This window comes from Aspergillus niger (genome assembly GCF_000002855.4).
Source record: "Aspergillus niger supercontig An11".
NCBI classification, from domain to species: domain Eukaryota; kingdom Fungi; phylum Ascomycota; class Eurotiomycetes; order Eurotiales; family Aspergillaceae; genus Aspergillus; species Aspergillus niger.
The window spans coordinates 203,973-231,745 of record NT_166526.1 but is presented as its reverse complement, the minus strand read 5'-3'; the positions used below and the strand labels follow the sequence as shown (position 1 = coordinate 231,745).

Below are 27,773 nucleotides of genomic sequence, written 5' to 3'. Positions count from 1 at the left end.
GACTGAGAACATTGAGAGCGCTGGCGGAGCCCTTGAGGAACTCCAACCGGGGCGCATGATCACTAAGGGGCATGTTTTGAGTGATAAGGATCTCAAGTATTCAGATCGGTTGTGAATATACAAGACGACTGTACCTGCTCAAAACCTGGCGGGAGACATAAAAATGAATTGAGGCCGAGAAGGAAAAAAAAGGGCTGTTCGGCAGCAAAGCAACCAAACACTCTCCCGCCGCACGATCAACTCACGCCTCCCGGTGTTACTTTGCCTCTACTTTTCATCTTCCTCTTCTCCCCCAGTTCCTCTTAACTCACTTTCTCACCTCTTGCATCTTTCTATTCTCTCTCGAATTCGAGTAATCTGCGTCCAGTAATTTTCAAACTTGCATAGAAAGTCGCCTACGTTGTTCCTTATCATCTTTTTTCATCTTCTGTGTCTCAAGCTTTGCTAGCAACCCATACTTCGTCGCCGGATCGATCTCTATTAGCTTAGATCGCTCGGCTTTTTCCAGAATCATGGAGATGCCAACTTCGGAGTCTTCCTCGATTCGGGTCGCGTTTGAAGGATGTGTAAGTCAACTTTACATTTCTAGACCTTGTACTTATTATCTTGCTGACCACAGAAACTTCTCTAGGGCCATGGATGTCTTCATGACATCTATGCGTCAGTCGATAAGGCTGCTGCTCTCAAGGGCTGGGATGGTGTCGATTTAGTGATCATTGGCGGCGATTTCCAGGTAGGACTTATATTGCCCCTGTCAACTTTCCTGCCTCTCCAGCTAACCTCAACCTAGGCCGTCAGAAATGCCAATGACCTGGCCTGCATGTCGGTGCCAATGAAGTACAGAGAATTGGGAGACTTTCATGAATACTACAGTGGGCAGCGTGTTGCTCCCTACCTCACAATCTTTGTTGGCGGGAACCACGAAGCTAGCAACCACATGTTTGAACTTTACTATGGAGGGTGGGTAGCCCCGAATATCTACTACCTCGGTGCGGCCAACGTCATCCGGTGTGGGCCCCTTCGCATCGCCGGAATGTCTGGCATATGGAAGGGATATGACTATCGGAGGCCTCATTTTGAGAGGCTGCCTTACAATAGTGATGATGTTCAAAGCATCTATCACATCAGAGAACTCGACGTCCGGAAATTGCTCCAAATCCGTACACAAGTTGATCTGGGATTATCCCACGACTGGCCTAAACAGGTCGAGCGTAGCGGAGACTTTGAGACTTTGTTCAGAAAGAAGCTTGGATTCCGCGAGGATTCCCAGAATGGCCGGCTTGGTAGCATGGCTGCTAAGCATGTTCTTGATCGGCTGCGCCCAGCCTATTGGTTCTCGGCACATCTACACGTTAAATTCGCGGCCCTAGTTCAGCATGCCGAGTATGTTGTTCCTGAGCATCCCGCGGCTAAGAGGCAGGCTGCCACCGCTCCAACTGATGCCAGTCAGCGTTCAAGCGCTCCACAGGCATTTGCGCTGGATGGTGCCGTATTCACTTCGCTGGTTCTCGGTGAAGAGAACCCATTGAATGAGCATATGGCCTCCGCTTCTACTGCAAAGTCTGGTAAGCAAATTGAAAGCCACGCTGTAAATACCGGAGATTCTCAGTTGCAGTCGGAGAGTGGACAACCTGCTCGTCAGCCATCCAAAACTGACGCATCGGCCGGAGAAGCAGCTGGCGACATGGCGACTAAGCTATCAGCGTGGAATAACTTCCACGCCGTTGCTGCCCGAAATGAAGCGGCTGAGAATGATCTCTATTTGTCGGGCAAGGCACAGAATCATGGACCCAACCCTTATGAGATTAAGCACAACCTGACCTGGAAAAGGGTTGAGACTGACATGGATGGCGTTAATCGAAAGATTGCAAGCGTCGAGAGAGAAGTTAGCCCTGACCGCCAAAGCAATAAAAAGCAGAAGGTTCAGCATGAGTCTGAGATAGTGAAGAATAGCGACGAGATCGACCTAGATCTAGACAGTGACTCTGATGACGCATCTAGTAAGGCGCAGCCTGAAACAGCAGTTTCAGGAAATACTGGCTCTCCCACGCACACGCCTACGACAAACCAAATGGAACGCGATAATGGCAACGCCCAAGCAGAACCAGACAAAGCGGCTGATGTCTCGCAGGATGTGCGCAACCAGCTGCCTGCCAGCTTCGCACGTCCACAGCCTGATCCGTATCCGGTCAATGGCCCCTTGCCCGAGGCAATCTCCAACAAGATGACTAGTTTTCTTGCACTGGATAAATGCCTACCAAACCGCGAATTTCTCCAGCTCCTTGAGATCAATCCTATTTCGGACTTAGATGGGGCGAAGGTTGAACGCCCATATCGCTTGCAATACGATAAGGAATGGCTGGCAATCACACGTGCGTTTGCCAATGACCTTCACCTTGGTGATCCCAACGCCAGACCCTCTGCGGATAAGGGCGACGTCGTTTACCGACCCCAGATTCTCGAAGAGGAGAAGTGGGTCGAGGAGAACGTTGTTAAGCCTGGAAAGCTTGTCGTCCCGGAGAACTTCACTCAAACGGCGCCCGTCTACGATCCCGCCGTACCTCTGACGACTGAAGAGATGCCAATGGAGTACACCAATCCTCAGACCACCGAATTTTGCGAATTGATTGGTATTGAAAATAAATTCGACATGAGTGACGCCGAGCGCCAGGCTAGAATGGCTCGGGGGCCCCGTCCTAATAGCAACAGAGGCGGCATGAACCGTCCTCCTCGTCGTGGCGGCTTTGGACGGGGTCGCGGACGCGGTGGTCGTGGACGCGGCAACCGTTACTGATTTTACGTCTCTTCACATTGCACGTTGCTTATCAAAGGCTGGTTCCATCTGTGATATCGTTGCTCTTCAGCTTAGTAGCGGCATGGCTGACGGCGCAAGGAAGGTACCGCGGATGAGGAAGTGCTGGGCACTTGCCTCTAGTCATCTTTCTTTTATCAAGTCGGCCATGCTACGTTGCTATCTATCGAATTTGTCATCATTTCATTTCTCGCTGCCAGTTACGCCCTTAATCTCTTCCATCTGACATCCTAATGGAAATGGAGTCCAGCTCTACCCATCTCATTAATGTCTCTCACAAAGAAATGGCACCATGGAAGTCGGCCTCTAGTTTCTGTCTTTTATGCCTTGAAATTACGGTAACCCCAGAGTTACTCAGTACATCTCTGACGCGTTCACGAAATAGCTTCTTCCTACTGGATCACAGTACAGGCAATGGAAATGAAAATCCAAAGCATGATGTATGAACTTCGCACAGTAAATAGTAAGTGAAGAGTAAACCGTAACTAATCTCAGTAACACCAACCCAACAATCACTACTATTACTCAATCTCCTCAATCCTTGGCCTCGTAGCCTCATCCCTACCAGAAAGGGGACTAACTCTCAACCCAGCAATGCGATCCCCCAATTCCAACCGAGGCTCTTCATCCTCCCCTCTCGCCCCAATCCCCCACAACAGCGACTTCTCCAACCAAGCCTCCAAACTCTCAACCAACACTCTTACATGCCCCCTCACAATCGAGTCCGTCTCCCGACTCTCCACAAACCTCAACGAAGACAACATATGCGGAATATTCCCCACAGTTGCTGCTCCCCCATCCATTCCACCAGACTTCGCATCTAAAAGCGAGAACCCGAATCCTAGAGCCTGACTTCCGCGATTCTCACGAACGGTATCCATAGCTTTGAGAATATCAAGCAGGAGGATAGCGCTCGCGCGTCGCAGGATAGCCGACTCAACCTCCGGCTCTAGTGTCAGTGTCGCGAGCGCCAATTCCACAGCGGAGGAGATAACCGAGGGCCCGAGGCCGAGGATATTCGTTTGAATGGCGCTAGCCAGGATGGATAATGCGGATGCACGAACGCGGAGATCCTCTGGTTCGGAGTCCGATGCTGCGCCTGCTGCCCAGGCGGAGAGGATGTTTGCGGAGTGGGCGGCTTGCTCTTCGTCTTCGGAGTCTGAGCCACCATCATCGACTTCCTTCTGGATTTGATCTGATAATTCTTGGATTTTGGATGTAGATGTGGATATACTCCATCCTGGAGGCATGGAGGATTCTTTTTTCTGGCGGGCTTGTTCGCGTTCTGCTTTCCGCTTCTCTTTCTCGATTTGCTGTCTGCGTGCCATTTGGGCTTGTGGTTTCTGGGCGCGTCGGCCGGCGACGGCAATCATGCCTTCGGCGAGGAGTTTGGCTGTTTCGCCTGTTAGGGCATCGTTGAGGTCCTGGACCGTGCGGAGAAGGGATTCGCCGATCTTTAGTCTTTGGTCCAGGGTGTGGGTTTCCGTTTTGTCGATGTAGCGGTCCACGAGGGTTTTGATGACCGTGCGCGGGTGGCGCGATGCTAGGGTGCCGATGAGTTTGATGGCATTAAGGTAGATGAATTCGTCGGTGCTGTGGGTTTCGGAGGTGTCGGTTATGATGGATAGTAGGAGGGTGAGAGTGGAGGGGATATCGAGGACGGGGGAGGCTTTGGTGATGAGGTTCGAGAGGAGGGAGAAGCCTTCTGCTTGGATGGGGGCGAGGTCGGAGTTCAGGTTGGATAGTGCGCGACGGTGGATTTCGAAGTCGGCGATTTCGGTAGTTGGTTTATTTGTTGTGGGGATCTCGCCTTCGGGGTTGGCGAGGTGGATCTCGATGAGCATTGATGATGTGGTTGCTGGTTTGGAGAGGTCGGATGGGAGATGGGGGGTAAGATCATCGAGTCTTGACTTGATGGCTTCGAGCACTGGGAGGGTCTCGGGTGAGATGGAGAAGTTGGGGGAGGCGAGAACAGTAGACAGGAGGCTGAACACGGCTGGTAGTGATTCGGCTGAGTCTGTCTCCCCTGCTGCTTCTTCCTTTCCGGTCTCTTCTGGCTCGACAATGTTGGCCAGTGATGAAAGTGATACCTTGCCTGATCGTGTTCCCATGGTCTTCTTGCTCTGCACGTACGCTCGGTTCAATTCACTGTCAATTATCTGCTTGATGAGTTCGAGCACGCGCAGAGGTCGACGGGAAAGGACGTCTTTGAAATTGTCGAGTAGCGTTTCCGCTACCTTGGCACTAATCAACTGCTGCATGATGTCCTTAAAATTGTCTTCCTCGGGGGATAGTCGCAATCTGTCCATCGAACGCTCATTCAAGGAAGGCTTTACCAGCCAATTCTCACTCACGTAGAGGAAAATATCTGCCGTCCGTTCTTCGCTACTAGGATCTGCGCCCAATAAGCTGACGAACAGTTTGGTGCGAGACTGCAATATGTCGACGAGGCGGACAATGTTGCGATTCGTTTCTGACGTGTTGCGCTTCCGCAGCAACACTTTGTTCTTCGAGTCTGAATCATAAGTCCACGTTTGTCCACCATCGTAAAGTAGGTTGTCGACGAGCTTTTGTAATGGTGGGAGTCCAACTGATATGCCGAAATATGTCTGCAGGATGGTCAAGATTTTCTCATGCAGTGCCAGATTTTGATGTTCGAGTGTATAGCAAGCCAGGCCCCAGAGTGGAACGAGAATAGGGTGAACGACTCGCTTCACGAGGCCCGGGTTTGGAGGTTGCAGGACTAAGGTACGCAATCTGTCGACTGCTAATACTATTGTCGGTTCGGCTACCTGTATCTGCTCGGATAAACCACGCTCAAGTTCATCAGGGGCAGCTATCCATTGACTTGAGGAAGTGTCAAGGCCCGCCGTAAGTGCCTTGAAGATGGGCTCCAAGAAGATGGAGTGCCCGACGGTCCCAGGTGCGCCGTAGGCTCTTTTACCCAAGATACCGTTTCCGATAACGTATGCTGCTGTCTTCTTGAGGTCAGGGTCATTCCCGTCAATCAACTCTAGTAGCTGTGGTGCTATTGTAATGAAGTAGTTGGTCGGGTCCATTCCTTCTGGAACTGAAGACAACAGGCGGGACGTTTGCATTATACTCTGTACTGTGAAGATTGGGCCATTCGTTGCCTGAGCCTGAGCTTCGGCTCCCAGGGACGGGGCAAACTGGGAAGCCAAGAAGACCATGGTTTGAAGTACACCCCCAGGACGTAAGGGTATTCGTGACAGCTGGCTGGAGACCAGAGACTTGAACCACGGAGCAGGATCCGACTGCAGGAAACTGGACAATGTTGGTAGCAACACAGGGCTGGGAGTCCTGCAGCAAGTCAGTAGCTGAGGCAGAAGTATTTATCATAAGCCTACTCTTCAATCAGTCTTCCCACATCCCGACGGTAGATATCCTTTTTATCGTCGGAGAGGCTCCTTGAGTTATAACCCAGGTCTGCAGCTGCACTGATCATGTCGCTAAGGACTCGGCCACGAATGACATCTTGGACGCTCACTTTTTCGTCGAATATGATGCTCGAAAGAGCGATCCATATTTTCTCGAGCAGAAATACGTCTTCGGGACTCTCCTGGGCATGATGTTGTTGTTGAGCAATAACCCCCGCAGGCAGAGCTGAGAAAACCCTTTGGTGCAGAGGTAGGCCGAGTCCTCTCGATAGTGACGGGTAGATGCCTTCCACAGCAATTAAATCCAACAGAGCTAGAAGTAGCCTGCGTCTCTTTGCATCTTCCAACGCAACATCTTCCGTTGGCTGGGCAGTCTGGCTGGGAGGATCGCCATCACTAGATGGAGTGACGAAAGCAGTATGGATGAGAGACAGTAGGCTCAAAGCTTTGATGATGACATCCCTTCTCACAGACCCAGTTTCTTTCTCATCGTCACGAAGTGTCTCGTTCAGAATATCTACTAGAGACTGCCCGCGCGACTTTTGGCTCTGAACATTATCTAAATTCTCGGTTAGCTTTGACATTCTGACAGTTCTGGGATCGAGCTTTGCATGCCTCGTTGAAGAACAGAGTCGAGGAACAGGCTCACGGCAGCGAATGCCTCTTTGACTCGTACTGATTCAACCATCCTTCAATCATGGAGAGCTCTCCTTTACCCTAATACTCGCATTTACACATCCTACGTCTATTTCCTTCGAGTCCAGAGAATGGATTAGAAGTGATTACCTAATCACATTATGCCTTCGAGCTGCGTGTCACATGATAAATTGTAGCTAGTCCTATTTCGGTATAGTGTATAATGTGCCGGGCGGCAACTTCAATCTTACTGCTGCTTTTGGTAGTATACTGGGTTGCTACACCAAAATCGAGTGAAAGAAACAATCTAGTATATACATTTATATGCTTGCGAGATATGATTTATCATCATCTCAAATAAGGTTGGAGGTATCGAAGTAAAAGTTATTCTCTTGGCCATGATGTCAACTGAAGCAGGAGTTCTTTTTCGAACTACTAAATATATCAGTAGCCGTCATATAGCCGCCTGGCAAGTGCGGTTTAGACGTGATCGAATAGGTCGGATCTTCTCTGCCCTCCCTCTCTTTGTGAAGCAGCCAAGAACTAATTGTCTGATTCTGCTAGAAACCTAGCATACATGAAGTGGAAATGTCAACTTAAGTCTAGTCGTTTGGCTCCATTGCCGTGGTACGTGGAATCGGAGTCACCGTCATGGAGTATATCCGATCATGGCTTTTGCTTGTTGAATAGCGGTTGGCTGTACCGTCCACGCCAGCAAAAGTCCAATACAAGAGAAGAATACTGGAGATTTGGATATGAGTTTCTTTTTATTGAGACAGTAATGCTTGCTATCTTTGGAATTAATAAGGGTGCCAGTTCTATGCGTGGCGAACGAATAACCAGTGGAAGCGCCCATTCAGATACTGCTGGCACCCCATCTCGGTTGTTACCCCGCGATAAACTAAGTTGCATACTGTAATCGACCGAGATCTCGTTGGGCGTCATATCGCATTGCCCTAAGCTCGGGGGAAGGAGTGAATGATCTTCCTGGACCTGCTGATGGTGACAAAAATGTTGGCACACCGAACCTATTATCCTTGGAGGAACCGTAAACTCGAATGATATCTCGTGTCTCAATCCTCCTTGCAGTAGTCCCGATCCCGTGGATATTACAAGCACAAGCGGCTGTTCCATGCGAAGAACAAGTCTGGCATGCTGTGTACGGTGGGAGTGGTACCGCATTTTCGGGTCCTGTCAATCTGTATCTTGACCTTGCCTGACGAACTATTATTTCGAGTTGCAACTGTAAAAAGCAATTAAATCACACCTTCTTGGTAAATGCTTACTTGATGTTGTGAAATAGTCTTTCTCGGGATAATGTAAGTTATTCCCTTAATATCCTCTCCGGCACTGAATTCGGCAGAGTCATGCTCCAGTTGGAAGTGAACATCCAATTATGGTTTTTTGGATTAGCATCGTGTGTAGAACCAGAGTATAGTACTTTGTACTATGCTCCTTTTTTCATACCAGTGAGCTGCTGGAGTACTCTCCCAAAGGAAGTCATGAAGCCCTGAATTTCTCTCTCAGCGTGATTATATACTTCGGTTATATGGTCAAGGGACGGTCGGCATGTCGTCACGTAACCGATTACAACAGCGTGACTGGATGAAGCAGGAACAGACTTAGGATAATGATATCGGCGGGATACACATCTCAGATATTTATATTGCTCTCTCAAAAAGAACAACAATTACATTTTTCCCTTCGCCCACCTCTATTGACTCCTGCTTATGGGAGTCGCGGGGCCAATCCTAGTGGAAGTTATACTTGGCTAAATTAGACCTCGGCATGTGACCAAGTTGCCGAAAGATGAATAAGAGAGGTGAACTTCGTCTTGCCTTTCGGCGAAGGGTCAGACTGCCGACAACATCGACGCATGCAGGTCATTTCAATAGTCCAAAATAGATTATTTCCCGATGCCTGTCTCTAAGCAGCAACCTAAGCGTGATAATAAGAAGCCTATAGCGTGCGTTACCATTTGGGGGTTTTCCTTAGCAAGTGCGCTGATTAGTCCTCTTCCTGCAGCTGCCACCGTTGTCACGCCCATAAAGTTAAATGCTCTGGCGGACAGCCGTGTTCGAGATGTCGGCGGGCTGGCTGTGATGATGAGTGCCAATACACTCTACGTGATCGCAAGCTAAAGGTGCAAGAGAGGTAGGGACCCTCTCCATCTACCCATTGCTCAGCCGTAGTGTATTCTAATAGACACAGTTACCTCGACGAACTTCTTACTCAAAACGCTCAATTGAGAGAACAGCTACGCTCCATTAGTACCCCTCAGAGCTCATCTGCCACTACTGCCAAGGGTTCTGTTCCACAAGAGTCATATCCACCGGTACAGAACCCTCTCCTTGGAGAAAGGGCTTGGTTCTATCCATACGACCCTTCTGCTCCTCCTATATACATGGGTGATGCAGCATGCACGGCGTTCGCGACACGCTTGCGCCAGTTTCTTACGGGGGATCCCAATACGGCGCATGTTGCTCGAACGCAATACACACCCGAATCCTCTTTACTCGAGGGTGCCACTCAATGGCCCGGTCTTGCACAGGCTCGTCTGCTGGTTCGTATTGCTTTCAACCAGTTGAGTCGCGTCTACCATCTGTTTCTACGCAAGTCAACCATTGAACACCTTGAATCTATATACCGCACGCCATATCTACGCGACGACCCGGCTGTCATGTGCAAGTTCTTCTCCCTTTTTGCCTTGGGCGAGGTTTATTCTTCTCGGGCCAACTCTTCCCCAACGGGTCGAGTTCCAGGTACAAAGTATTATGTACGAGCAATGGGACTAATCCCAATTCTACCCGAGAGACCAGGTGTTATTCATGTGGAAAGTTTGCTTCTACTGGTAAGCCAATTGCTTCTTCAGCATACCAGAGCTAGTACTAAAAGGCATTCATCAGTCGTTGTACTCGTACTTCCTCAACAGACGGCACTCGGCCTATATGTTAGTCGGCAGCGCCATGCGTCTGGGCCTGATCCTCGGGCTGAACCATAATATCCCCGAGCGGCAATGCACTGATCCTATAGAACGCCAACATCGGGTTCGGCTGTGGTGGGCTATTTATGTCTTCGACCGCATGTATACGTCAAAATTCGGGTTCCCGCTACAGATACGCGACGAAGATATTCATGTCGATATGCCCACCGAGGTTGCAAGTCCCGCAGCTGAGGAGCAGTTCTCAGATACAGCTTACTCTGTCGCCAGTATTCGATTGTCGCAGATCATAGGTCAGACCATTGACAAGATATATTGTCGCAAACAGCATGCGGAGTCGTTTCTCCAGCGGGAGCAGCAGCTCTTGCTAGCTTTACAAGATTGGCTTAAATCGCTCCCAGAACATATAAAACTACGCTCGGAGGACTCTCCTCCGCCAAAGCATATCGTATCATTACATTTACAATTTAATCAGGTCGGTTTCCTTCTATGTCCCCGCTGGGGTTTTGCGTTAACAGTACGTAGTGCGTGATCTTAGCCACTCGACCCATCCTACTCCATGCTCTATTACATCACAGCAACCATGATGATAGCGAAAACCTTCCCCAGCCGGTCATTACCCTTAGTGAAGCTTGCATACATGCTGCGCGGCACTCTCATGCACTCATAATAGAGGAGTGGGTTAATGGCTCCCTGCCTATGTACGGCTATTTCTACGCCCAGTATTTCTTTTCATCTTGCATTGCCTTGGTGATCTCGAGTCTTTTGCCATCGATCGGAAATCCGGCAGATCTCGAGTCGCTAGATACTGCTACGGAGATTCTGCATAGGATGAGTGAACACGGCAATCTTGCTGCTGCTGAATTCTACGAGAATTTGAAGCGTGTCAAGAAAACGTTGGCAAACCAACCTGGAGTTGTCAATGACAGCCATGAGCGTCGCAGTCAAACACCAAGGCACTCCCTCGCGTCATTACCGGCTGGAGGCCCGGCCACAGACCCCCATGCAATTGGTATAGTGCCGGCTACGGGTTATACTACCGAGATGGCATTCTTAGAACCGACAATGCAGGATTTTCTCGGCAGGTCGGAAAATGAAATTGATGCTATCCAGCCATATGACCTTTTCATTGATGATAATGCTACTATTGCTGCCTGGCCTGCTACCATGTGGACTTCGTGATCAGACGTATGACTGTTAATGTCGTCATCAAAAGATTAGAAGCCAGAAATCGATACCGACCTGTATGGTGTGCTGTACGCCCGGTTAAAGTCGCCTTAATACCGCCCAAGGCTTCGGGGTCCATACGTGGGCGCAATATCCGAACCAGATATTGACAGTCCTGCGAGGGTGTGTCTACACATTATTGGATAGTGTCCATAGTGTTTCCCACGATCAAGATCGTCTTGATCTTTGCGATTTCAGATCTTGTAGCACATCGGCACACACATTCATTCATTTGGAGAATACTATAATGTCAAGCCAGCCAACCCTTCCGTGAGGAATCAGCATCGGACCGGAACGAGTACGCCTCTAAGATGCTAATCGGAAAGCTATCTAGATATGCTGAATCGGCAATGCGGCAAAAGAAGTTGCAGAAGTGCGAGGTGGAGGCAAGTGGCCACTCATGAAATTTACCAAAGCCCACAATATAGCGAGCCCATGCGGGCATGAGAAATGAAGTCATATCCAGTTGATTGAGGTCTATCGGGTCAAGTCGTAATGTGCGCTCTATATACTGCCCGCTCTGGAACAGGTGTATTGGATGACGTCATAGAGTCACTGCACCGAGGATGCTTTCTACTTCGTATGTTCCTCAAATATATGTACATTGGCAACCAGTTTCTGAATGGGTGAGGCTCAAGCAAAAGCAGTGGAGGATAACAAACAAGCAAACTTAATTAGCTGTAAAATCAGTCAGAAAGTGCAAAACATGAGTGACTGAGTGCGAGGACATTCCAGTACTCCTGTGTTTGCAGGCGGCTGGTAATCACGTGATAACGCGTCGCGTCCGTTACAGGCTCGCATCGAGGCGCATCATTTCCGTCCTGTCCTTTTACTTCTCCAAACACAGCGGCTGTGACATTGGGTGGCTCAACCAACTCCGTGGAGTTATCGATTTCTATTTGTTCAAGACGCTCAGTCAAAGTTGATTCTTCGGAGCTCAAATCTCCATTGGACCCTATGCTCCTGAAGATGTGTGGACGTGTTTTCATTGCTCTTTCCGGAGTGCCGCTTGATCTCGCCTCTCCGCCCGCTACGGGTGTCTATACAGATCTTACCCTCTTACGGCTTCTCAAGTTTTGTCTTTCACGTTTTGCTAGGAGCAGGCGGTAAGAAAAAGCTTGGGAACTAAACCCTAATAGATGCCAATCAGTTCGATGCCATTCTATGGTATCAGTTTCACGGTGCTGCATGGCGGATGCACTGATAAGTGGGCTCGAACTCTAGTGGGGTCGACGAAATGAAAGGAATCCGATGTCCAGAGCTTCCTCGGAGGCAATCAAAGACGGCTTGCCATGCGTTCGTTACAAGCTCCTGAAAAGGGCGCGCGTCGGTTTGCCAATGCTGGGCGCTACATGCTGATCACTACGGACTGTCGCTCTATGCCAGGAAGACTAGGAGTTGGAGAGAAAGCAGGTGAAGCATGTCGGGCAACTCTGTTTTGGAGTTGTCTTAGGGAGCAATCCATGGGTGGCAATACCGTGCCATTGAGGGCAATACTGTGGGCATCATTTATTACATGTGCAAGTTGATCATCTCGAATACAACAAATTGCCTACACACGATCATTAACCCGACATGTCAATGGATCCACTCGTCGGAACCAATATAATCTCTCGGTCGTGTCCAGGGACGCCCGTAGTGATTATATTGCAGCGAGGTCCATTTTCATTGTCGGGCAGGATGATTTATGCTTGGTCATTGTCTTCTATGCAATGCCATTCGACCTTTGGCTTGTTGTCACATTCCGGCACTAGATCAATCTTGGCATGTAATGGTGATGTTCGATATGCAGACATTGTCGTTCGTCCACGGTCTTGTGCCTTGTGCTGTCCCGTACATGCTTCCAACCTCGAGGGACCTGGGACCCTTGTACCTGCTTTCTACCTTGCAACTTCTATAGTACTTCGTCCCTCTCGGAGGCTAGGTGACACCAAATCGCGGCACCAGCCACTGATTTGCGCTTCTATTGAAGGTCCTGATCGCCCGTGTTAACCGTCTCTTTGCAATGTAGGTTGCAAATAGATGATGGGCGCTGGTACAGACTACGGTTTCGGTCGTGGTCCCTCCCTTTGGGGAGAAGAAAGCGGTTTTTGGGGATGTTCTTTGTCCGCTTTGAAATGCCCCCCAATGTTTCGCTACTGCGGGGAGGAAACAAAAACCTGTCCCTGAGGGTACTGTATCACACACAAGAGGTCGGATCAAGTGGCGCTGGAATGTGAATTGATAGGCAGGACACATGTCTGAAAGATGTAGGGAGATGGTGCGTTTGATCCAAGGTTCGACTGGGATGTCTAGGAGAGGTAAAGGGTCGATTTCCCCGCGGAGGTTGTGAGGCATAACAGTGTCATAAACCGCGTTCACTTGACAATTGCATTCCTCAACTGCTCAACTACTTGTCAAAGGTTCTGTGCTACACTGCTCCCACAAACAGCCCGATGATCAGCAGTCGCTGCCTTTCAAACCGAGCGAGCCCTTCTCCTCTCCGTCGCGACGCTCAGGATCGAACCAGCTATTGATCGAAGCATCATCTGGCATCGTGAGCTTTGGGGTTCGTACAGGGAATTTGATGCGGGACCCCTTAACGGGGATCAAAGTTTAGGCTTGTCTGCTTGAATTCTGCTGTTGTCTTCCATGTCACGATTACTTTGGATGCTACTGCTTCTTTCAGGATCGGGCTGAGTTAGCTACGAAGTGAAGGCGCTCTGTTGATATTCACGGTGGCACTGCGTTGAGACTCTGGATTCCATACAGGAAGGGGGCTGGATGTACAGCCTGAAGTATAGTAGCCGAACAGTTGAGGGTGTTTTTAGTCGGTGGACCTGCCGTTCCTCTTCCGGGGAACGGCCCAATTTTTTCTTATAAGTCTCCCCTGTCCCCATAAGCTGGCTTGGCTAACTACAGCAGAACTCTTGGACGATAGCATACAGTGCGTTTAGCTGAATACCCGAACCATGTATAGATGACTGGCTGTCTGTTTCGTTTATCATTACACTATAGTAGATGGGCGATCCCAGTCGGGTTCTCGCTCTGTATCTGGATTCCACCAAGCATCTAAGAAGCTCGCACCTCGGCCCATCACGGACAATGAATGAGGCATTGAGCGACGCTGGTAGCCTTAAGTAGTGAGACGAGCCGAGCCGAGCTATCGCGATACCGACACCCTAGTGCCGCGTTCCCGGCCCGGACCTCAGCATCAAGCACGGCATCCTCACATCTCACAATAGACGTAAACCATGGCCATGACCATATCAACCGACCACAAAATATACCCATAAAGCCATCTCACTTTGCAAACGGATTCGCATGAATCGTAACCCTCTCAATCCTCAACGCCTCAAATTCCTCCCCCTCCTTCGGCTGAACCACCCTCCCCTTCTTATCCACCTTAACATTCGCCTTCTCCAACCTCCCCAACACATCCCCGCCCTCATCCTGCGCCGTCAAATTCAACACCTTCCCAAACACCGTACTCGCGCCATCCAAATGCGGCGCCGGCGCAAACGTCACGAAGAACTGGCTCCCGTTTATCGTAGCTCCGGTTGCGCCCTGCGATCCCGGTGCTGTCCTATCCTTCACGGGCCGCGACGCCATCGAGAGAATTCCCCGCGTGTTGTGCTTTAGTGCAGGGAGGTGGATTTCTTGATTCAGCGCTGAGGGGTGGTGGATGGAGGTGCCGCCTTTGGGGATGTCTTCGAAGGGGAGGGGGGGTTTGGCGGACGAAGAGGGGGAGGTGAGGGAGGGGTTCAGGGAGATGTCGCCGCCTTGGATCATGAAGCCTGGTATGAGTCGGTGGAATGGGGTGTTGTTGTATGCGCCGCTGGCGCAGAGGGCGATGAAGTTCTGTATAGGGAGATAAGGTCATTAGTTTAGTTCCTTGCGGGTGAAGCGGAATGCGCAGGGGAAGAAAGTATGTACCTCTGCTGTCTTAGGGACCGCTTCGCAGAAGAGCTCGACCTTGAGGTCGCCGTGGGTGGTGTGGAGCTGTGAGTGGAGGTGGTTAGTAGTGTTCGTAGGGTGCCAGAGTAGTGTAATTGGAGGAGTGTACTCACTGTTACAGACATGGCGTATGAGTCTGGTCGATCTGCTGCAAGTCAAAAGATAGTAGGATGGGATATGTGGGCGCAATGAAGGACGGGGAGCTGCGGCGATCATCGATGCGGAGCGCATTTATCTGCAGATCACATGACGGTCGTGATATCCCATCCAGCAGAACCACATCCCATTCCTCCATCCCCTTCACGAGATACTCTAGGTTTGGCTCTGGTGTATACGACTAATGAGTGTTTCCGAGTACATTCGATTTGTTTGATTCTGCGATTAGACACACCCAATTCCCTGCGATCAACCATCGTCAACCGCATCCCAATCTACTGCCATCACAATGAACAACAGGCCTGTCGAACAAGCGCTGGCCACGCTACTGCCTACACACGCTCAAGACCTCCCACAAGAACTTCTTAGTCTCGCCATATCACTCGTCGCCCAATCGCGCAGCTTCTCCAGCAGTCTCAAGCCCGAAGAAGAGATCGCTCGGCCGTATGCGTGCGCTGAAATCGCTTGCAAAAGGTGTGTAGAACGCCATTCTTGACAAACCAGAACCTGGTCAACATGGATGATTCTAACCATTCCTCACGATGATAGATTAACTCGCGCTCTCAAACTCCCTCCTCTCCTTGGCCACCCGCCATGTCCTCCCCGCGCCTACAAAAACCTCTACGCCTTCCTTGACCGATCCCTATCCACTGGAATTTCCCGCGCAAGTGCCTCAGCCCCAGGGACACCGTCTCGCGCTGGATCAGCACCATCAACACCGAGAAAGGGCACACAAAGGACTCCGTCAAAGACTGCCGCAACTGCTACTCCGCGAGGGCTACAACAACAACAACAACACCACCAACAGAACACACCTACGAAATCCACCCCTCTCAAGCGCGCTCTCTCACACACCGACAACGACAAGCCCTCGCCATCACCTCGACCCCAGAAAATCCCCAAATTCCGCGCGAATGGCCTCTCCGGCTCAACTATCATCCCCGACGCCCCTAGCTGGGTGATGACTTCCATCCGAACAGTTTGCAAGACGCTTTCGACGCCCGCACCGCGCATGAGCACGTGGTCTCGGCCGCCTATCTCACGGACTCTCCCGCCACATATCTTCGCCGGTGTATCTTCCATTCTGTATATGATTTCCGAAGCGACGGCGAAACACGACGAAGAAATTGACGAGGAGATGATGGAGTTTCTGGAGCCGGTGATCACAGCCAAGGATAAAGAGAATGATGAAGATTTCAAGGACATTATCAATGCCTTGATTGTTGCAGTGTACTTCCTCGTCCTTGCTCGTCGACGCCAACCGGGCCCTTCGTCAACCGGGGATAGTGCCGAGGCAGTGGAAGCGAAGAAAATGGATAAGAAGACGTTCTCGGAGATGCGACAGACTGCGCTGGTTAGTCTTGGGCTTCCGTCAACGGAGAGGCGGCATCGGGAGGATGTGGATCAGTGGATTGCGCTGGTTATGGAGCAGGGGTGGGCTCATGGCAAGGAGTGGTTTGAGAATGTGCCGTTAGCTGGGGAGTTAGATGGAGATGAGAGGGATTTAGGGGATGAGCTGGCGGGTGGGGTTGTCGAGGAGGATGGTGGTAGGGGCAGGTTGATGGTGTCTGGGAGGGGGGCATTGGTTGCGGGCCAGTCTTCGAGGCGTGGGCTGCTTCCTGGGTTGGGGACTATGATGCAGGATCGGGTGGATTGGTTGAGTGAGGATCGGAGGGAGGATTATCTTGAGTGGAAGGCGGATATGGTGGCGCGGATTGAACAGATTGAGAGGACGGCTCAGGCTGTGTAAGAGGTATGGAACGCTATAAATTAAATTAGAAGAGATACCCATGAAGTGAGATGATGGTTTTTTTTGGTGTAGAACAATATTGTAGTTATTCGGGTTAGTTGATTGTAATTGAATGATTAAAAATCCTGTACAAGTCCCACAAATAAGGGTAAGGTTAAGAAAGAAAGAAGCAATGCTATGGTATCATTATCACAATGTATGCAAGTCTATTCCCATCACCCACCCGAAAAGCAACCCTTGAGCAAAACGCGTGGCCAAGTAAAGCAACGGGGTATAGTGTTGGAAAAGCCGATAGAGACAAAAACAAACGCAGATGATATGCTTTGCCGCAAGTCTAATACCAGATACTCCTTGTCCGATGATGCGGGATGGACTCCTGTCCGGCCTTCTCTAATTCTTTCATGGTGTCATAGAGGAAGAAATCTATCAAGATAGCGTTCACGCCCATTCCAGCCGGTTTTTCGACGGGCTCCTTCTTGACAAACTTCTGGGTTGAGCATTTCTGCTGGTGATCTTCGGTGTCTTCGTCTTCTTCTGACGCCGTGGGTTTGTTGGATTTCACTGTCGGGTTCACCCTGGTTTCTGGATGTCGGCGTTCGATTTCCCTTCTTATCAATTCGACACACCAGATACTGGTCGCTCGCAGTTCAATTTCCCAGTTGGAGCCACTAGGTATCGGCTGCAATCTGCGTATGTGGCTTTCCAAGGGCGGCGAGTATGACATACAGCCGAGTTGGTGCAGCATCTGAGGGATTCGATAATCTATAGAATATAAGCCAGAGTCCAGGGAAAGGAGTCTGAAAAGAGATCCCAAAAGACTTACCTGCAAACATGGTGATTTTGTCGATATCATTAAACTCTCCATACCCCTCACCGTTGAAGCAAGCCCAAAGGTCCGCAACCAAGATCTGAGCCCGCTTGTAGATTCGCACTCTCCGCCCGTGGAAGGTGGTTTCGTCCCGAAAGCAGGAGAAGCTCTCTGCTAGCAAATTCACCAGCGAAGCCGCAGAGTAGTTAGAGTTGTAGATGCAGTTCACAAAACTACCTTCATACTCCTGCAGACAAGCTATTCATCAGCACCAGATGCGGGGGAAGTAAAACATGGTGGAAGGCATACTCTGCAAAGAACGCGACCTGCCTCTCGCAGGCATTGAAGGCGTTCCTGAAGCATAGGAATCTCTTCATCGGTGGCAGAGCGAAAGACATGCTTGATGAGTTCCTCGGTACATTCATCTTCCTTGGTCCAAAACTCCGGAGTGGTGATTGGAATGTCTATAACAGTCAGCTTCTGGCGTGTCTTGCTCAACAGGCCGCATATAGACTTACCCTCATCCAAAGCTCTCTGTAAGGCAGCAACCAAGCTCCAGTACCCCGTCCACTTCCTTCCTCGGTACTCAATCGCGAAACGCTTCTCGCTAGGGAGCTCGGACCAGAAACTGAAATTGAGGAGATCCATAGTGAAGATGAAGTCGACCGTGTTCTCGTCTTTCGTTTTTGGGTGTAGTTCGTGCTCTGTCCATGTCTGTGTGGAGTATTCCTTCTTCTGCATCAGGTTCCATATCGTCTCCGCGGCTTCTTTCGTCTTGGAGGGGTTCAATGCGACGTCGATCGCATTGTCGAAAGCATATTGCGCATTCTCCAGCACTTTTGTCTCTGCGGTTCGAGGATCTGAAGAGCCTCCCAATCCCAGTGTCTTGCGCAGAAGAGCAATCAACTCGGGGTCTGCTTCGTCGTCCGACATTGCTCCAGGGGACAGGTCTTGCCCGATGACACTTTTTTTGCTCGGTTAGGTGCCAACAGATGTCTAAGGGGGATTTTGCGAGGAAAAGATCGAGAAACCAGCGAACTCCGCGCTCACTGCAGAGGGGATAAAGAGGAAAGGGGAGGGAGACGAAGGGAAAGAGAAAAACGGATTGAAAATGGGAAATCCCCACGAGCAACAGGCACCGGCAGCGAACCGACTGTCTTTGGATCAAAGACGGTTGTTGCCAGAAAGGGCGATCGGGCCAAAGGCAGGCTCCAAAGCGAATCTCCCAGTGGAGATTCACGCACTACCAAGTGATTAATCTACGGAATGAAACTCTCCAATGCTATTTAGGAAAAGACCTGCTATGCTTTTGGTTTTTTCTTTCTTTTCCTTCAATTCTTTTATCGGGAATTTCCAGCTTCAACTTTTTGGGACGATAAGCGCTGGTTATGTAAGCAAGGGTATCTTATCTCTTCGCCGGTGCCACTTTTTAAGACTTCTGGTGACAGTCAATTAATCTGTTTGGTAAATCATTGGAGAAACCTTTGTTCTTCGTTTTCGCGATTAGTGTACCTCGGAAAAGACTTGTGGTTGAGGCTTGGACGCACACATTCCCGAAACAGCCTGTCGGAATCATGGAAGCATACTGGCCTTGTTGGATGTTACACAGCAAAGTCAGCCACTGTTCCTTTTTTCCCCATCCTTGACTCCATTCAGACGCTTGCCTTGTTCCGCCAATCAAAAGGCCCGTCGTTCAATGCTTATACTTTATGGAAAGCAATTACTGGTAGTATAGTGTGATAGAGTCCACTATGGATCTTAGTAGTCTCGAAGTCTGTCTGTTTTAACGATACGCGACTACTAGGTTGTCCGATTATACAACTAAAGAGTAGACTTGTGCGCAACATCCTGATGCGACAAGTGAGCTATCTCATATAGCATAATTAGATATAGAAGGTGACCTGCTACTGGCTCCGATGCTGCTGTACCCTTTATTCCCTGTCGAATAGACAGCCTGCTTTCAATATTTATTCTGCGTTTCCTGCAAAGCACGTTAGTACTGAGCACGCAAGCGCGCCATGAATGTTTTCTGCAACTCCGAGGATGTTTCGCTGACTGCGACCAAATAGCGGACCATAGATAGCCCGTGGCATCCCACTTTGATGGTAAATAGCTGTGGTTCATAATGATTAGGTAAAGCCATTCACATCATGGAGAGCGCTATGAGTAAGGAATAACAGTCGTTCTGGCACTTTACTACGAAGAACGACGACACATTATTCTAGGACTGCACATCTTCTGAGCACTGCCGATCTGTCAGCCTCATGGTCTGGCCGTAAGACCTGGAGGGAATTTGATGGACTCCACGGCCTATACTTCGTAGAAAAGCCCGACATCCATCAAGTAACGCCCCCACTATGAAAGATCCAGAACATGCAAAGTACCATTGTTGTCCTCTGATTTTTGGTGCTGGGCATTCAGCTCCGGCATGCGAACCCCTGCTAGCTCTATACCATGCATGAGTCGCCCAACCATCGTGGAAGAGTAAAAGGCAGGAATGTGAGCTCTCACATGCTGGGCTCGAGAGATGCATCAGTCGTATTTGAAGGTTGGCGACATTGCGCGGAAAGAAGGGCGAAAAGTACTTGATAGCAACATCTGACTGGAGTAGTAAATAGACGGGTTGATAGTCGAATGGCCTCGTGTCGGTGCGACAAACAGGGAAATGCGATCGGATGCGGGACGATCGCCATCAAGACTGGCCGATCCTCTTTGGTTGCATCGGACAAGACGAAGGTGACTAGAGACTTCCCTTTTATTTTTTGTATTTTTATTTTTTTGCATCAGCCTGCAGTCAAACATCAATTCTGTTGCCAGGCATGAATTGGATTCACCCGGGATCCCCCACCCTGGGATGATGATGGGGGTTGAAGGGGAAGAAGTACTGCAGCTTGGAGTATTCGGGTGAAGTTGAAGTGGGCTCGGGATTGTTACTTCATTCTTCCTGACTTCACTTCCTGGACTGCTTCCGGTCTCCCTCCTCTCCGCCGGAGCTTCTTTCCTACTTTCACTTCTGCCTCTCACTGTCTCCAACCTACCTCCATTCCCTCAATTCGCGCCTTGCAAACAGCTCCTTTGTTCGGCGATGCCTTTTCGCCCGCTCTGACACCGATAGTCTCCGTTTCGATCTACTTTCCGTCTCCGCGCCGCAACCATGACGCGGGAGACTTATCTTAAGCGCTCGCTCGGGACTCTAGCCAGACGAATCAAAGAGGTACCGCTCCCCATCCCACCCCACGCTTATTCTCCTTGAGGCTTCGCTTTTAGCTAGAAGCTCAGCTGGCGCATAACCATGCTAACAATTTCCCTTAATTTGTTTTTTAGTCGCGCGTGCTTCTCGTGGGTGCTGGTGGCATCGGATGCGAATTGCTGAAGAACCTCCTGCTCTCCGGATTCGGCGAAATCCATATCATCGACCTCGACACAATCGATCTGAGTAATCTCAACCGCCAGTTCCTGTTCCGCTTCGAACACATCAAGAAACCCAAAGCATTGGTGCGTCAAACTCCGAACGTCATACTACCTACATCCCCCCTCATCTCCGTCCTTTCCACCCATCTGAACGAGGTTCTGACGGTCGGTGGCGCTATATCTAGGTTGCGAAGGAAGTCGCCCACAAATTCCAGCCCAGTGCAAAGCTTGAAGCATATCATGCGAACATCAAGGATGACCAGTTCAACGTTGACTGGTTTGCGACATTCGACGTCGTCTTCAACGCTTTGGACAATCTCGATGCTCGACGTCATGTGAATAGGATGTGCCTTGCAGCCAATGTGCCGCTAGTGGAGAGTGGAACAACAGGTTTCAACGGCCAAGTCCAGGTGATCAAAAAGGTGCGCCTCCGGTCCATATCGTCTGGGTTTCTCCAACTGGGTAGGCGCGACCACTGACAACTGCTAGGGAGTCACGGAATGCTACGATTGTAACTCCAAGGAGGTCCCCAAGTCGTTCCCGGTCTGCACTATCCGCAGTACACCCAGCCAGCCGATCCACTGTATCGTCTGGGCTAAGAGCTACCTTTTCCCGTATGTTTGTCAGGCGAAAACCACATGGATAACTGCTAATGTGTCATAGTGAGCTCTTTGGCATCAGCGAGGATGACTCGAGCGAATTTGACCACTCAGAAGATGCTGAAAACTGTGAGTTGTAATCTCGGCGTTTAGTGACACTGGCTAACTCGTACTAGCCGAAGAAATCGAGAATCTTCGCAGGGAGGCTCAGGCCCTCAAGGAGATCCGTCAATCCATGGGCTCCGACGAGTTCGCGCAGAAAGTATTCGAGAAAGTGTTTCAGGAGGACATAGATCGGTTACGGGGCATGGAAGACATGTGGAAGACACGAGATCCTCCGGAGCCTCTGGATTTCCACAAGCTACAGGAGGAGTCTTCTAACATCGAACCTGTGGTTTCATGCAATGACCAGAAAGTCTGGACTCTTGCTGAGGACTTTGTCGTCTTCAAAGACAGTCTGGATCGATTGAGCAAACGGCTCAAGACCCTGCAGGACACCACGAAGAGTGACGTGAAGCCTATACTAGTTTTCGACAAGGACGATGTCGACACCCTGGACTTCGTCGCCGCCACTGCCAATCTGCGGGCGACCATCTTCAAGATCGATCCCAAGTCCAAGTTCGACACGAAACAGATGGCTGGCAACATCATCCCGGCTATTGCAACTACCAACGCAATGACGGCTAGTCTCTGTGTTTTGCAGGCTTACAAAGTTTTAAGAGGGGAGTACGACCAGGCCAAGATGGTCTTCCTCGAACGCAGCGGTGTTCGTGCAATCAACTCCGATTCTTTGCAACCTCCGAATCCCAATTGTCCGGTGTGCTCCGTTACTCATGCTAGGCTGAAGATCGACCCTCAGCGCGCGACATTGGACAACCTGGTCCAGGATATCCTCCGGTCGCAACTGGGTTACGGCGAAGAGTTCTCCATCAACACCGAGCTAGGAACCATCTACGATCCCGATCTAGAGGACAACCTTCCCAAGAAATTGACCGACCTCGGTGTCAAGAACGAGAGTTTCATCACGGTCATCGACGAAGAGGATGATCAGCCCCGCGTCAACCTTGAACTCATCGTTCTCGCGACCGACAGCTCCCAGTCTTCCACAGAAGCCGAGAAACCCGCCTCCCTGGAGAGTGTTCCCGACATTCCCCGCAAGCCCAAGGCCCCCGCACCTGCAGCCCCCGAGCCGGAGCCCATCAACGGAGCAGGCAAGCGGAAGCGTGACGCCGACGAAGCCGGACTCAGCAATGGCGACAACCCAGCCAAGCGAGTGGCAGCCATGTCCATTTCGGACGGTGACGGAGCCAACCCCATCGTCTTGGACGAGGCGACTGGCGGCGCGATCCTAATTGATGATGATTAAAATGATACCAGGTGGGTAGTTAACGGGGGTTCGGCATCTTCGACTAACTTGTTGACATTCATCAATTGCTCTCTTGGCTTTGCAGATCTGGCGCATGATTTGGGTTTTGTTGCTTTTGTCTGTTCCTGTTTACTATTCTCATGTAAAATACTTTGACGCTACTTGCATACACAAACCCCGCATGATCGGTTTCGATAGAATGGATGATTACTAGCTATTTTGTTGTTTATTTGCTGTCGGGATGCTAGATAAATGAACAGCATGAAAAGGAGAAGGTGCTCTTGTTAGATACAAGTCACTCCTCACGTATCGTACACACATAATACAGTCCAGTTAATAATACTATCATACCAAGTATCCATACACTCCGAACCCATCACCCAAGATATAGACAGTATGCATCGCTAGATGGCGCTCAGCCCCCCATCCAAATTCAACACACAATTATTCGCATACTCATTCTGCGCCAAAAACACCGCCGCATCCGCAACCTCATCCGGTCTCCCGAAACGTCGCACGGGGATACTCTCCTTCAACCGGGCTGTTTCGCCATCTGAGAAATCTATTCCCAAATCAAAAAAGCATCAGTAACTCATCCTCACCACATCCTCAACAAGATATAATAACGACGGGATAGGAAACGAAAAAACAGGAAAGAAAGAAAGACAAACCAGATATCATAGGCGTCTCAATATACCCCGGCACAATAGCATTAGATCTAACCACCACATCACGCAGTGAAGCGGCCGCTTCAACGGCGACGGATCTCGTTAGGCCGAGGACTCCAGCTTTTGAAGCTGCATAGGGAACGGCCCCAGTTCCAGATTTGTGTGCTAGCAGGGAGGAGATGTTGATAATGCATTTAGATGCTGCGGTGCTTCCACTGGTGGTGGGAGTGCTAGATCTCTTCATACGATTGCGTATCGATGCGCGGATGAAGGCTCGAGACGTGAGTAGCGCGCCCTCGAGGTTCGTGCGCAGGATGCGTGAAATATCTGTGGGTTCGAATTTAGGAAGGATCGAGGAAATGGAGAGGCCGGCGGCGTTGATGAGGATGTCTGGGTTTGTTGTTTGCTACATTTATCATTGTTAGAAATGTTCTGGTATCTCGTCGGTGTTGTTTGTAAGAAGGTAGGTAACTTACCATTGCTTTCTCGAGCTCTCGCGTCCATGATCCTGCTTCGGCGATGTCGCCGATTAGTAGGCTGATTCTGGACGAGGATTCGAGGAGCTGGTGTTGCTCTGGGTTGGCGATGAGCTGGGGTGGTTCCGTGGACGGGATTTCAGGGGACTCGATCTGAAGTCGAGATGCAGCGTTATAGAGTCGCTCGTAGGATCGTCCGACTAGGATCACGCGTGCGGCACCTTCTTGAAGGAAGCGCTCTGCGATGGCGAACCCGATGCCGGATGTTCCGCCGGTGATCATGCATGTTCGGTTGGATAACCGGTTGGAGGGGGTGAATTGGGGTGATGGAGTCTCGCTTGGGGTGGAGTATGCTCGTTGAATAGAGAGTGGGAGGTAGGGGAAGTGACGTTGAGGTGTGTATGTGGGATTGGCTTGAAGCCGGACGGTTCCCCCGCGGAGGCGTAGGATATTCCTTTGGTACATGGTATGATGATCTGGTTTATAGCATCTGTGACTAGGGAACGGACGAAGTGTATAGTCCTCTTGAGGAATACCGAATTCCTCCCGGTATTTTTGCACAGAGTGAAATATAACTACAGCCTGATCAGTCGCTGTGTATTATTCAAAGTGATGCATAACTTACTACTCTCTACTTAACAAAACCTTTGTCACGCGACACCGCAACTAACTGCGTATAACTTTCTCCGCAACAGACATCCGAATAAAGATAGTTAGACAATCAGAAGAAGTGACAGCATCGGCATCGGAGCTTAAGCACGGACCACACCGAACCTGGAGCCTACGAACTTTACTACCGCAGCCTAATTTAATCGCGGAACCAAAGCCGATTACTCACTTATCGCCGCCCCGCGCCGCGTCTCGTACCTTTGCCAATTCCATCCATTTCCATTTCTCTCGTTTGCTCCGTCTACTTATTTCCCTCTCCCGCCACCCACTCCCTCACACCATGTCCGCTTCAAATCCCCCCTCACAGTCCGAATACGTGACTCTAGTATCCGGCGATGGATTCGAATTCGTCATTCCGCGCAGCACAGCCTGCGTGTCGGGGACGATACGTCGCATGTTAGAGCCGTCTAGTGAGTCTTTCTCCTCACATGTGTATATCACTGGTGGCACTTGCTAACAACTCCATTACTATATAGGTCGCTTCTCGGAATCCGTTACCGGTCGATGCGTCCTCGAGAATATTAGCGGCATTGTGCTTGAAAAAGTATGCGAATATTTCTGCTACAATGAGAAGAATAAGAACCAGACATATGTTCCGGATATGGATATCTCGCCGGAGTTGTGTTTGGAATTGTTGATGGCGGCGGATTATTTGGATGCGTGAGGTGATTTGATCTCCGTGGGACTTTGTGTAGTGTAGGTGAGTTGACTTAGGTTGCGTTGGTTGGCGTGGGGGTTAGTACTGATTGTGGCACTAGGTTTATTGCAGTGGGCTGGCTTGGGTTTACGAATAACGCGACACGATGGCTCTATGCTTCTATTGTATATCATATGGAGTTTGGTGGTTGTGGTTTCGTTTCAGCCTTTTCACACGGTAGGGTGGCGTTAGAATATGGGTATAGAACTTGGAAGAATAGACGGATATCTCGCTGTCTCTTGTCCCTTTTTTCGGACTTTTCCCACCGCATGTTTGATCTTGCTTGGTCAGTGAGCTGTAAATGCCACTGGCTCGCCATCTGAGCATCTATATCCGTTCTTTGTGTCCTGTGGACGGATATACTAAAGATGATGGCAGATTGTTACCATCCCCTCTATTCAGTCCGCGTCCTTTCTGGTGGATCTCGGGCCTTATTCCAGGGGAGAAATGCTCTTATCCCTTCAGTTGCTATATTTAGCATGAGTTGTATAATGGAACTTCACGCCCTCAGCGCCCTTTTGGCCGTGGACGCCAGGGTCCCTTGTTTCCTTTAGCGTTCTTCTCCTTGTAGAGCTTCTCCTTGCCGAATGCCGAGTCCGCGATGCGGAGGTAGCTGACAACTCCCTCGTCTACTACAGCCAGGATCACATTTCTGTATCCGTACCGGAGTCGCTGGTACAGCTGGCGACTCATCTTCTCGCCCACCGGTGGGTCAAGCGGGGTGCTCTCGAGCAATGCGCCAAGCTGAGCTGATGTCGGAATTGTAGTGTTCGTACGTGCATTCACAACGGCGAGCCTAAAGTCGGGGGTCGGAGGGGCGGATTTCTTGAATGGCGTAGATGGTTTGTAGATATGGAAGACTACACGGTAGGGCGGTGTCGTGGGAGGCGGAGGAGATGGCGAGGCAGTCGGGTCGTACCAGGGGATGATAGAGAGTTTCTGATATATGTCATCTGAAACATTGTCAGCAAATCGCAAGCGCAGTGGCAAGCAGGAAACGTACCATAACTGCGATGAATCCCAAGCCCCACAACAGGCCCCAACGCAGTTGTAGCGCTACCAGGTTTGTACAGCCACTGCAAAAGCTGTCTAAACACCCCAGCAATCCCAAGACCTAGACCCTGAGGCTTCTCCAGTACGGTTTGCTGTGATTCGCTGGTCTCTGCACCCTCCTCTCCATCGTGCCATCCCGGGGCACGAATGATCGTATACCCCAACCGCCTCAATCCCGTATAAACCGAGTACCGCTCACTAGTCAGACCGCTCCGCCCCATAAAAGCCGCATAAGCAGCCTGTAAGCTCATGGGGATTCCAGAGTCGTCCGTTCCCTCCTCGTCAGCACACCCGACCTCCGAGCAGGGCCACCTGATATCTAGAGTCCCTCTCTCAAGCAGATATAGAGCCTCCTCTGGGAGTAGCCAAATGCGGTTCCAGCGATCTGCCTGACCTATCGACTTGAAGTACTGTCCCTTGGGGGTGGGCACATAGACACACGAGTCGGGATGAACGCCCATTTCCGTGCCTGCGGGTTTCGAGGGCTCCGACTCTTCGGTAATTGTATCTAGCTTTTGGGCAGATCGCGGCGGGACCGGACCATCGGGAGAGTATATTCCAATCACTTGTGTCTTTGGGTGGTGTAGACGAGGGTACGAGAGAGCATTGTGCATGGCCTGCCGCGAGGCGGAGAGAATGTCGGCTTGAAAGAGTGTCGGGTTCGGTTCGAAGTCCTTTTCACCGCGTTTGGGGAGACTTTGTTGAGATCCATCTGTAAGGCTGTTTTTCTCCATTGTTAGCATGTTATATGCGCATTTAGCTGTAAATGAGACAGGGACAAGAAGAAACGCGTGGTAGCACTGACAAGGAAATGCTATTCAGCATGCGGAAGTCCTGAGTCTCGTCGGAGAGGTCGGTGTCAATGTGAGCGCTCGCATCCTGCGAAGGCATATGAATGACGGCCTCATCTATGTCAGCCATTTTGATTCCAGCCGACAATGACCCAATTAAGAGAGCATGTAGTACTGGTTGGGGATGCAAAGCGCGTGAGGGGAAAGCGAGAGTGGAAAGAAAGTTAAGCTGCGCGGGCGGATCGATATCCACTTCCGATAAGAAAATCTGAACGCACGGGGTTTAGTTCCGGGCTTAGCCTGCGGTCTGCCTTCAAACTTGCAGTTCCAACCAGTTCTGGTGAAACAATTGGAGGGTCCAAATCAATTGCTTTCTTTT

At 50.3% G+C, this 27,773-nt stretch overlaps 10 protein-coding genes across 10 annotated transcripts; 4 read left to right on the top strand and 6 right to left on the bottom strand.

The window, feature by feature from the left end:
- Positions 1-512: 512 nt before the first annotated feature.
- An11g00840 (uncharacterized protein) lies at positions 513-2,794 on the top strand (the record flags this gene model as incomplete). The annotated part of the gene is made up of 4 exons (XM_059750027.1): positions 513-566; positions 632-733; positions 791-1,387; positions 2,225-2,794. 4 exons carry the CDS (start codon positions 513-515, stop codon positions 2,792-2,794), a joined length of 1,323 nt encoding a protein of 440 aa, XP_059601528.1.
- A 539-nt stretch (positions 2,795-3,333) lies between these two features.
- Positions 3,334-6,794, bottom strand: An11g00830 (uncharacterized protein; the record flags this gene model as incomplete). Its single annotated transcript, XM_001394054.3, has 2 exons — positions 3,334-6,133; positions 6,181-6,794. 2 exons carry the CDS (start codon positions 6,792-6,794, stop codon positions 3,334-3,336), a joined length of 3,414 nt encoding a protein of 1,137 aa, XP_001394091.3.
- A 953-nt stretch (positions 6,795-7,747) lies between these two features.
- An11g00820 (hypothetical protein) lies at positions 7,748-8,350 on the bottom strand (the record flags this gene model as incomplete). The annotated part of the gene is made up of 2 exons (XM_059750026.1): positions 7,748-8,070; positions 8,314-8,350. 2 exons carry the CDS (start codon positions 8,348-8,350, stop codon positions 7,748-7,750), a joined length of 360 nt encoding a protein of 119 aa, XP_059601527.1.
- A 412-nt stretch (positions 8,351-8,762) lies between these two features.
- An11g00810 (uncharacterized protein) lies at positions 8,763-10,969 on the top strand (the record flags this gene model as incomplete). Its single annotated transcript, XM_059750025.1, has 5 exons — positions 8,763-8,812; positions 8,872-9,000; positions 9,058-9,697; positions 9,753-10,304; positions 10,397-10,969. 5 exons carry the CDS (start codon positions 8,763-8,765, stop codon positions 10,967-10,969), a joined length of 1,944 nt encoding a protein of 647 aa, XP_059601526.1.
- Positions 10,970-14,296: 3,327 nt separating this feature from the next.
- An11g00800 (uncharacterized protein) lies at positions 14,297-15,075 on the bottom strand (the record flags this gene model as incomplete). The annotated part of the gene is made up of 3 exons (XM_001394051.1): positions 14,297-14,854; positions 14,930-14,995; positions 15,064-15,075. 3 exons carry the CDS (start codon positions 15,073-15,075, stop codon positions 14,297-14,299), a joined length of 636 nt encoding a protein of 211 aa, XP_001394088.1.
- A 320-nt stretch (positions 15,076-15,395) lies between these two features.
- On the top strand, positions 15,396-16,856 carry An11g00790 (uncharacterized protein; the record flags this gene model as incomplete). Its single annotated transcript, XM_059750024.1, has 2 exons — positions 15,396-15,580; positions 15,611-16,856. The coding sequence occupies 2 exons, from the start codon at positions 15,396-15,398 to the stop codon at positions 16,854-16,856; spliced, it is 1,431 nt and encodes a 476-aa protein (XP_059601525.1).
- Positions 16,857-17,190: 334 nt separating this feature from the next.
- An11g00780 (uncharacterized protein) lies at positions 17,191-18,597 on the bottom strand (the record flags this gene model as incomplete). Its single annotated transcript, XM_001394049.1, has 4 exons — positions 17,191-17,618; positions 17,680-17,911; positions 17,974-18,128; positions 18,183-18,597. 4 exons carry the CDS (start codon positions 18,595-18,597, stop codon positions 17,191-17,193), a joined length of 1,230 nt encoding a protein of 409 aa, XP_001394086.1.
- A 2,221-nt stretch (positions 18,598-20,818) lies between these two features.
- Positions 20,819-23,040, top strand: An11g00770 (uncharacterized protein; the record flags this gene model as incomplete). The annotated part of the gene is made up of 6 exons (XM_001394048.3): positions 20,819-20,878; positions 20,989-21,159; positions 21,261-21,497; positions 21,565-21,689; positions 21,739-21,803; positions 21,851-23,040. The coding sequence occupies 6 exons, from the start codon at positions 20,819-20,821 to the stop codon at positions 23,038-23,040; spliced, it is 1,848 nt and encodes a 615-aa protein (XP_001394085.1).
- A 295-nt stretch (positions 23,041-23,335) lies between these two features.
- An11g00760 (uncharacterized protein) lies at positions 23,336-24,649 on the bottom strand (the record flags this gene model as incomplete). Its single annotated transcript, XM_001394047.3, has 4 exons — positions 23,336-23,382; positions 23,483-23,602; positions 23,712-24,114; positions 24,185-24,649. The coding sequence occupies 4 exons, from the start codon at positions 24,647-24,649 to the stop codon at positions 23,336-23,338; spliced, it is 1,035 nt and encodes a 344-aa protein (XP_001394084.3).
- Positions 24,650-26,057: 1,408 nt separating this feature from the next.
- On the bottom strand, positions 26,058-27,524 carry An11g00750 (uncharacterized protein; the record flags this gene model as incomplete). The annotated part of the gene is made up of 4 exons (XM_059750023.1): positions 26,058-26,503; positions 26,554-27,072; positions 27,145-27,323; positions 27,409-27,524. The coding sequence occupies 4 exons, from the start codon at positions 27,522-27,524 to the stop codon at positions 26,058-26,060; spliced, it is 1,260 nt and encodes a 419-aa protein (XP_059601524.1).
- Between the last annotated feature and the right edge of the window lie 249 nt (positions 27,525-27,773).